Source organism: Daphnia pulicaria, chromosome 2 (assembly GCF_021234035.1).
Source record: "Daphnia pulicaria isolate SC F1-1A chromosome 2, SC_F0-13Bv2, whole genome shotgun sequence".
Classification (NCBI taxonomy): Eukaryota; Metazoa; Arthropoda; class Branchiopoda; order Diplostraca; family Daphniidae; genus Daphnia; species Daphnia pulicaria.
This window is the reverse complement of record NC_060914.1, coordinates 7,259,358-7,268,940: the sequence shown is the minus strand read 5'-3', so window position 1 is coordinate 7,268,940 and position 9,583 is coordinate 7,259,358. Positions and strand designations below refer to the sequence as shown.

Here is a 9,583-nt window from a genome sequence, read left to right as displayed (position 1 = left end):
CTAACGAACATGAAAAAATTCCAGAACGAGTTCTACTTTTTCGTTTTTTTTTTAGTTAAGGTGAATACTGCGCTGCACCGAAAAAACGAAAAAGTAGAAGCTTGTTCGAAAAAAATTTCTGTTTTCTTTTTCCAATACAATTTTTACACCAAACGATAGGTCTCAGCAAAACCTATCAATTTCTGTAGAATTTTTTAAGTTTTGACCAATAATTTAGACACAATCAAAGTTTTAAGTTTTGGCCCAAATCTAGGAGGAGGGGGGTGAGTCAAAACAACGAAATTTTAACATGCTCGTTTGGGCATTTATCGTTGTTATTTTACCTTAAAATTATGCATTTTGGAATCCTTGTAAAACAGTGGATTTAGTGATGCATAATAATAATTTTTTTTTTTTTTATTATGAAAAAATTTCAATGATTAACACCCAATCAGCAACTAGCAGCTGAAGGCCATTTTGGAATAGCGGGTAATTTGAATATCCGATGATAAATTTAAAAAAAAAAGGTCGAACGGCAGACACGCAGCTTAATTACAGTGGATTTCATTATGATGAGCCTAATAAAAGATTGATGCGGTTGCCACCTGTTTTGGCACTTTTTTTCGGCACTTCGATTTCGTCGTTTTCGGCACTGTGTTTGTCTTTTTCGGCACCGCAGCCAGATTTAGTTCCAGGCGTCATGTTTTTGGGAGGGTTGCCAGGCGTGTGTGTTTTTCCGTTTCGGCACTATATTTTTCCGTTTCGGCACTATGTTTTTCCGTTTCGGCACTATGTTTTTCCGTTTCGGCACTATTGTATTTATTGTATTTATTATTAGATTTATTTATTGGATTTTAATAAAATTTTGTCAAAATTTTAACACCACATTTTGAAACTCTTTTCCTTTTCCTATTCTGCGTATAGTCTAGTACCACGGGTACGGCACGCTAAAAATTTAAAAATTTTCTGGATTCGAACTCTGGACTCCAAATTGGAGTGCTGATGCTTTAAACCACTCAACTAACTAGACATTTCAATCTGATAAAGTTGGTTAGACATCGCGACATCCCCCCATTGGTTAGACATCCCGAGACTAGCGATGACTCGGGATGTTAGTTTTCGGATTCTGTTCCAGTTTTAGTTTCCCGTTTCCGTTTCGGCATCGTCGCAAAATTTGTATTCCACCAGGTGTCGTGTAAACACAAATAAACACACACCGTGCAAACCTTACACACACCAAATTTAAAAAAAAATAAGAAAGCAGAACGGCACACCCTAGAAGGCTCTACCCCCAAAAAAGCTATTATCTAAAACCAGTCAGAGCGCCCCTAGTGGCCTGACGGTGCAATAGCGCGGATAGCAAATTGACATAAATAAATCGAGTGATTTAATCACATGATTATTGTCCAAAAAACTTCCATACGGGTGGCACAGAATTGGTGCCGAAACGGTGAAATTTGGTGCCGAAACAAACAACAGTTTTCATGTTCGAGGACGTATGGTTTGCATGGGGTGCCGAAACGGTTGAAGTTGGTGCCGAAACGAACGAAATTGGTGCCGAAACGGTCAAATTTGGTGCCGAAACGGACAATATTTTTTCATCATCGAGGAAGTGTGGTTTGCATGGGGTGCCGAAAACGACGAAATCGAAGTGCCGAAAAAAAGTGCCGAAACTGGTGGACACCATTGATGCTAGCATTGAAGTCATGCATTCATTCACTTTCTCGCACTTTCTTATCAGCTTATGACGCATTAGTTCCGATTAGTTCAACCACCTCGAATGAATATATTGCCTGTATTGCTGTTCAAGCGTGACGCTTTAAAAGACAGTTATTCTAACATTATAGATAAACTAATTTACACAAAACGCCAGTTTATTATAAAGATTTCTAAAAGAAGTTAAAGAAAAACTAATTATTCAGGCTATGATTGAATCATTGAACTTGATAAAGGAGCGGGATGTGCGACATTCACACCCGCTGGGGGGATTCTTGTCATAGCCGCTGCAACTTTTGCAACAAGAAGCCCCCAGCGGGTGTGTTGATTACTAAAACTGAAAATGACGATTGGGGGGGGGTGGGGAGTCTACAAAAACATGAATAACTTAAAGAAAAATCGGTCCCGCCTTCAAAAAACTAATAGAAACTTGAAGTAAAAGAAACAATGAATAAAACGAGACTAAGTTTGTAATTTTAGGTCGTATAGGTTACAAATGGGAGAGATTTTAAAACTTTTCGTTTCCCCATAAGCGCCATGTTAAACCGCGCGAAGAAATTTTCGACGGCTCACCTATTTTTCAATAGATTTTAATGTTTTAAAAATACTAAATTACATTTAAATTAAACCAAAATTGGAACTTAACTTAATCTTGCAATTTTCTTTAACCCTGTATTTTTTTAAATTAAAAATTTTGAATAGAAAGACACCATAAACCAAAAAGTTAATTTTCAAACCTATTTTTTATTATGATCCCTTTATTTTTTCTTGGGTGGGTTTTACACAGAGTAAGAAAACATTAGTATAAATAATGCTCATTAAACAAATTGCTTTTAACAATTTGTTTTGGGTGAAAATGCTAAAATGACTGTACTATAAGAGGAATGGTCAACGACATGGTCGTCCTATGCCGTATGGTGGCGCGTCGATCAGATGATCTGAAAAGAATTGCTTTTCCTCTGGTCTCCCTACTGACGGTGAGTCTTCACACACCGTCAATTTCCCGTGACTATCTATCCACGATATCATTTTCGGAAACACATGTAAATTATGTAAAATAATTCCGCATGTCCTGTGAATTTTTTTCAGATTTTTAACGTTTTTTTAACCTTGATTCATAAAGCAGCTGATTTCCCCCCTTTTTCCTCCTTTTTAAGGGTGGTAAAAGGGAGGGATAGGGTGAAAATATGGTCCGATCCCTATAGAGCTGAAAGAACGCTGAAAGGCGTTGAATGGCGATATCGGACTTATAATCCGATTTTCCCCGCTAGACGGTCCGATCTAGACGACAACAAGATCGGACTTCTCGGTTGAAGTTTTTGTTGTATTCCTGGCCGGCAAAAAAGCATCTTGGTTGGTGTTGGAGGGTTGGTGGGGGTTGCAAATCGGGTTGGTGTGGGAGCAAGTATGTTACCACCGCTGTGTTAAACGTATTTTAAGCTACCTGTACCTACTAGCATTACTTTCATTGGAATAACTTTAATATCAAACAAGTTTTTACCGTATGCACCTCAATACAACTGTTCAAGATTTCGTTTTATTGTTTATTTTTATGATCAATACAATTGGGTTTCAACCAGTTGTCTATTACTGTTCACACGTCATTGAATACAGGAATTTACAGGTAAAGTCAGACCATTCAAGATTTCACTATTGGTCATCCAAACGTAAAAGAAGATCCGTTACCAGTAAATCCAAGTCTGCCAAACTGGACCCATTCAGTTCTTCCATCTCCATCACATTAGCGGCCGGTTCAGACTTAACAACTCCGCTGTCTTGTTGTTCTGCGAAGTTGGATATTGGCCACACGAATGCTTCCTGGTGATGACCCAAATATTGGACCCTTCCATCAAAATTGGGTTCTAGCTTCAACGCTGGGCTGCTGAAGTCAGTAATGTCTGTATTGTAATTAACAATCGTCGTGAAAGTGTCCAAGCTCAACAAGGTCGAGGGTGGGGATGGCGCTTCTGACGGGGAGTAAACTGGAATCGTTGACGTGGTGCGATCGTCAAATTGAAGAGGTTCATCGACGGTGACATACAAGTTACTTTGAGTAGCTTCTTCACCTACTGCTTCATGATAGGTGAACGACACTTCGGCTGGTTCCTCCTCCACCTCCACCGGTTCTGATTTGATAGTCTCCAATCCAGAAGCATTCATTTGTAATGCTCTTCGACTATGCTCTCGCTTACTATCAGAAAGTCTTTGTTTAAATCTTTCGTCAATTTTCAAGTGGACATTGAGATGACTGTCATCGATAAGGTAAGGGACTGTGGCAGTTGATTGTGGCAAAAGAGTATTGGCAAGCTGGGAAGAGTAGCCACTTTCTCCTGCTTGGTAAGACAAGTGGCTATGGTGGTTGGTGACGATCCGCAGCGTGCTGAATAAACCTGGAGTAACAACAGCACAAACTCGGCCACTCCTCGGGATAGTGTACTGCTCCTGCCTTTCAGATAAATGCTGCTGCTCTTGCAAATGACTGCATCCGTCTAACGAGACCGCAGGCATGGCAGTGTCCATAGGGGGGTCAACAACAGGAGTAGGAGTCGTACAACTCTTACGAGCAGCAGAGGAGCCTTTCGCAACCTCCGTCTTCTTTCGAGGGCGATATTTGTAGTCGGGGTACTCTTGAATATGAAGCAAACGCAAACGCTGAGCTTCCTGGATGAATGGTGTACGCTCCTCCGATGACAGCGTCTTCCATTGTTTACCCAACTGCTTCGAGATCTCGGCGTTGTGCATCTCCGGCTGGATCTCACATATTTTGCGTCTTTCAATCTGAGACCAAACCATAAATGCATTCATCGGCCGCTTTATGCGGACTGTGTTTTTCTTCTTCGTCTGCATGTGACAGGGAATTTAAAAACAACAAAAAAAAATTAAAATTAATTTCATGTGATTAGAGCCATTGGAAGGAAGAAGAAGAATTAAAAGGAAAAAAATTAATCATTCATAAGTCGTGACGATCAACGTGAAATGTAAAAATCAACGTTAATAAGACTAAAATATGCATTGACTGAAAAGGTCCATATGTGGTAATAAAACGAAATTTATAAAAAGAAAGTTCTGCTTAGAGAAATGTAAAATACAATAATACAAAACAATACAAAAATACTACATTCTTGTCTCAACAAATCAAACAATTCAATTTAATAGCAAAGAGTCCAACAGAACTAACCTGCGTTGCATCCGAATAGGGTGTCAACGATTTCTCGTCTACTAACATAGAGCCAAACATCGGTAAACCATTTTCTGCCGGTAGTAGTCGGCCATTGTTTATCGGCTGCTGCTGCATATTGTTCAATCCCATACAAAACAAAATACCACGCTAGAAAATACTTGAGTTTTAATTTAAACACACACAAAGTTCAGCATAGTAAATTAGCTCAGAAATGAGCCATATGTAAAACATAACTGTTTTGACTTTGACGACAAAGGCAATGGCCGAACGAAAACTTGATGAGGCAATAGCGTGGTTTGACGCTAAAGCATGGTCAACACACGACACTACGTATATGCATCGCCAGGAAAGTTTTCGACAGGCCGTTCAATCTTTAGTCCACTTCCTACTGTACTTTCTGAACGAATGACGTCGGTACCAATTTCATTACCATTCCCCCTTTTTTACCTCAATACTTCGCGAATCGCTTTAGGCAAAGAACTCCCTTGGGCACTTATTTGAGAGAATCTCGAATCACTGACCGAGGAGAATTTTCGTTGACATTTGCATTATAATTTGTTTTTTTACTTTTCAGTGAAGCCGATATATAAGATAGTTTTTGCCAAATACTGCTACAATACAATAACACGAAATGTTTTCACCATTCAAAGCGTTTATTCCGTATTCTAAATGCTGCGTACCCGTACTCAATAGTTGTAAATGAGGTTTATTTTAAAAGCTTGCACAAAACGTACTTAATTTGCGTTTTAAAATTGGGGCTCGCGTTGGCCTTCGGCTAAGTCACCTTGTAAGAATTATGTGAAAATTAGCTCAAAATTTACAATTGTTGTTTTGGCATTCTATTTTGAAAACCAAAAAACCGGCAACAAAAATAAATTTTACTTCATTCGATGTGTGCACTGTAGAAATAATTTTGCTTTACGAATGGACGTTGATTTCCTTCAGTGTGTATTTTAATCTGACGAAACTCACTATTATCTCACATTAAAAGAAAAAAATTATTTTCACCGTAACCAAAAGCGGAGAAAACGGTAAACTCCTGGATCCACATAACACACTTCATCCGTCGGGTGTCCAACTGAGTCAACCTTCATTTTGAATTTTTTTATTAACTCGCAGAAAAATGCTTCTAAAATCATTCAGAATGTACGGATTCGTGAATAAATCTGGGAATATGGTAGTATACACATACGCGAGACGTAAAACGACATAAGAAAATAAAAAAAAAAAAAATTAAATATCGAAATACAAAATAAAAGAAGTTTGTGTACACTCGCTTCAAACGCGTTGATATCAAACCAAAGGTATCCATCTACACAACATGTCGTGCATATCAATCACATGAAAAATCTGTTTACAATAAAAAGTAGCGAGCAAGGTAAAGGGTGAACAATGAAATAGGATGGATGTTGCGTTTTCCATGTTTTTTTCATTTCAAACCTTGGTGATGGAGGATTAGATGATGAAAGTGAAGAACAGGAGGAAAAAATAACAATGGCTCTTGAAGCATGACGATTCTAGGAAACGTGTACTGCAAGTAAGACATCAAAAGTATTAGCACACAGAGTAATTCAATGCAGAAATAGGAAAACCTAACAAACCTTGAAAGGTTGGATGTGGATCTCCACAAGGTTCTTGGCAGCATTTTCCACGACCGAGCGGCCCTTGACATTGAGGTAAGTAAAATGCAATGTGTCTTGTAATCGAGTGACTGCATACGGAGTTTCGATTTCAATGTTGGATGCTCCTTCAGGGAGAATAATGCGAACAAGTGCATCATTCGTTTGTGTTACTTTGTTTTTCTTACTTTGTATGACTAAATGCTGGAAACCACAATGTTCTCTTTGGTATTCAAATCCCGAAAAAGAGGTTTTGAGCTTGGATCCACCATGATAAACATCCAAATTCTCTTCAACAGCAATTTTACCCCAATGTGTTTAAGGAGATTGGCAACGCTAAGAAATGGAGCATTGTTCTCAAAATGAATAACAATGTCCTCCTAAATAAACAAAACTATTATTATAAATAATATACATTTTTACTTTAAATTAAACTTGCATCCGTCAAAGGAGCAATATTTTCATATGGTCCATTGGTAATCATTTAATCACTTTGTGAAGAGGGCCTAACTCTAGTGTACCTTCCAACAATTGACGAACTCGGGAAATTTTTTGTAGTTTGTGATGCAATTTTGTATGGGCTGAAGATGTAGGCACTACCGCTGTACTGGACTCATTGCTTTTCTTTTTGTGTAATTTCTGCTAAATGAGTTGCAGGATGGTGAGTGAACACTGTGCCAACAAGAACCTGAAGATGACACATCATATAAATTATTTGAAAAAATTGGCATTTTGAAACAAAATTTCACTCACGTCTTGGATATCTAAAAATTAAAATAACTGTACTTAACGCTATTTCTTCAAGAACAAAATTAAAGCTAAAGCTAAATTTCAGTCTCATTAGCGTAATTTAAACATTGAATTATCTAAAATGAACAAAAACTTACAGGGAATATGCGATCGGCATAATCAGTCACAGACCAAACAACGGCGTCGATCCGGAGATTGAGATTGATATCTCAGGGCAGAGTTGCCAGTAACTTAGCTCACTTTGACAAATTATTTTAAAATATAAATCAGCAGTTCTATTTGATATTAAAATTTAAGTAATTAAAATTTATGAATAAATTGCTGTTTTGAATGGATTGAGGGAATTTTAATAGACAAAAACTAATAGAGTTGGCTAACGTCCAAAGTTGCCAACGGACCCTGCACTCCGGGTTCCGCACTTTACCCACCGTCCAACCTGCACCTGCACCCTGTAGGCCTGCACTGTACCGACATATTTGACATATGACGACACATCTGACATATTATTTACAATTTGATGGGGAAATGGAAAAGTCGTTCAATGAACTCGGGGAGGACATTTGTTATGCATTGCAGGCTGATACTGAATTTGTGAATGCCGAAAACGAAGATGACAGTTTGGAAACGTTTGAGGAACTGGCTCGCCTTGTTAAGGTGCAGCAGCGGTTGATCGTAGAAGGCGATGTGCAATTACGGAAAATTGATGGTGGTCTCTCGGAGAACGAGGAAATAAAAGACACTCACGAATTGGTGGAGAAGATTAAGAAGGCTAGTGACAAGATTGGAGAAGGTATGCAATTGTACGTGATATTTCAGCAGGGAATAGACACCTCCCAATTCAGTCTTGCTCTTCAGTCAGCTGAAAATGATGATCAGTAAGACCCTCTTCTTTCCTTTGTATTTAATCGTATCACATCTTAAACTTCTAAACCTTCAATAGGGCTGCAGAGAAAATAGAAGAGGAACTACTGGAAGCGTCTATTGAATACCTTAACCTCAGCGAAAGCAATCTGTTGGAATCACAGCAGCTTGAAGGGATATTAAGCGATATAAGAGGGGTTCAAAATGACCTCCAACAAATTCAGTTGGATATCTCAGAACTCAAGACTAACCCAAAAACTAGTGCTGGATCCAAATCTTTAAGACCCACAAAGTGTGTAAATTAATTCAGAATTTGTGTTCACCTTAAATCTGATTTTCATTTTGAACACATAGGTTGGAAGCCGATTTGGATAAATTGTTGGGCACATATAATTTCTACAGATTTGTTACTCAACTCCTGCTAGTGGCTTCTGAAGAAGATCTCAATGACCCCAAAATATCTGACTTGTTTATCAAATGTGGTGAAGCGCTAGACTAACGGATAAATGCATTACCTTTAAGATTGTAAAAATAATTGCTAAGTTCGCTAAAACCTGGTAAAAACACTTATCGATAATTGTAACTTCTTTCATGACAACAAGGTCAATGTTATACAATATTAAATTTCTGTTTTGTATAATAAACATTAGAAAAAGATCGTCTTCGTCTCAATCAACACCAAACTCTTATTTACTGCTAGTAAAATCCTTGAGAAAGTCTGGAAGTTTAATTACCCGAAGGTTAAATCTATTGCCAGGAAATCCTTTTCGTGACGCGACAGGCTCGACTCACTATTGCCCCAAAATCTGAAAATATCGTTTCGTGTCGATTAAGATCACTTTGTCTATTGCCACGAAAGCCTTCTAGTCCTCTGTTTCGTGACGAAAGAGGCAAAAGTCAATTTAAATAAAACGGCAGATAGATGGCGTACAAGATGCAAAAGTCGTAGCCTGGGGCGTAGCTAGTATCTAGCAATTACCCAGCGCGGAGTAGCTAGAGCGTCCGCCGACGTCGTAGCCCGAGGCGTAGCTAGTATCTAGCAATTTGAAGTCTTACACCCAGCGCGGAGTAGCTAGAGCGTCCGCCGACGTCGTAGCCCGAGGCGTAGCTAGTATCTAGCAATTTGAAGTCTTACACCCAGCGCGGAGTAGCTAGAGTGTACAACAAAGTCAAATTAAAATAAACGGCAGATAGATGGCGTACCAAGCAAAAGTCGTAGCCCGAGGCGTAGCTAGTATCTAGCAATTTAAAGTCTTAAATACACCCAGCGCGGTGAGAAATAACATTTTGAAAATAACCTCACACACCCAACCCACAAAAAACAAAAGTAAACACAGACACAAACACAAAAAAAGGGCATTTCAGGAAAAATTAAAAATTTCGTGGCAATAGACAAACGCTTATTAAATGTAACGAAAGATGTCAGAGCATTTCGTAGCAAAAGACAAAACTGAGACAATAACCAAGAAAAGAGAGG

General features: G+C 38.5%; 2 protein-coding genes and 1 long non-coding RNA gene across 5 annotated transcripts; 1 reads left to right on the top strand and 2 right to left on the bottom strand.

Annotated features, from left to right (window-relative positions):
* Window positions 1–3,225: 3,225 nt before the first annotated feature.
* LOC124327657 (transcription factor Sox-3-like) lies at window positions 3,226–5,270 on the bottom strand. Its single transcript, XM_046786653.1, has 2 exons — window positions 4,874–5,270; window positions 3,226–4,536 (listed from the first exon to the last, which is right to left on the bottom strand). Exons 1-2 carry the CDS (start codon window positions 5,003–5,005, stop codon window positions 3,346–3,348), a joined length of 1,323 nt encoding a protein of 440 aa, XP_046642609.1. The 5' UTR covers window positions 5,006–5,270; the 3' UTR covers window positions 3,226–3,345.
* Window positions 5,271–5,965: 695 nt separating this feature from the next.
* On the bottom strand, window positions 5,966–8,981 carry LOC124325925. Of its 3 annotated transcripts, XR_006915454.1 has the most exons (5): window positions 7,714–7,728; window positions 7,383–7,681; window positions 7,017–7,183; window positions 6,478–6,875; window positions 5,966–6,407 (listed from the first exon to the last, which is right to left on the bottom strand). It is a non-coding gene; the product is annotated as an uncharacterized LOC124325925 (long non-coding RNA). The 3 variants fall into 3 exon arrangements; XR_006915453.1 differs by lacking the exons at window positions 7,383–7,681; window positions 7,714–7,728 and adding an exon at window positions 8,841–8,981; XR_006915455.1 differs by lacking the exons at window positions 7,383–7,681; window positions 7,714–7,728 and adding an exon at window positions 7,249–7,356.
* Window positions 7,694–8,734, top strand: LOC124325924. Its single transcript, XM_046784495.1, has 3 exons — window positions 7,694–8,120; window positions 8,186–8,398; window positions 8,461–8,734. The coding sequence occupies exons 1-3, from the start codon at window positions 7,729–7,731 to the stop codon at window positions 8,603–8,605; spliced, it is 750 nt and encodes a 249-aa protein (XP_046640451.1). The 5' UTR covers window positions 7,694–7,728; the 3' UTR covers window positions 8,606–8,734.
* Window positions 8,982–9,583: the final 602 nt, after the last annotated feature.

Coding starts and splice junctions, on each gene's coding strand:
- LOC124327657 (XM_046786653.1), bottom strand. CDS start 5,005: ATGGGATTGAACAATATGCAGCAGCAGCCGATAAACAATGGCCGACTA. Junction 4,537..4,873: donor CCTATTCGGATGCAACGCAG/GTTAGTTCTGTT, acceptor TGTCACATGCAG/ACGAAGAAGAAAAACACAGT.
- LOC124325924 (XM_046784495.1), top strand. CDS start 7,729: ATGACGACACATCTGACATATTATTTACAATTTGATGGGGAAATGGAA. Junction 8,121..8,185: donor TCAGCTGAAAATGATGATCA/GTAAGACCCTCT, acceptor AACCTTCAATAG/GGCTGCAGAGAAAATAGAAG. Junction 8,399..8,460: donor AAATCTTTAAGACCCACAAA/GTGTGTAAATTA, acceptor TTGAACACATAG/GTTGGAAGCCGATTTGGATA.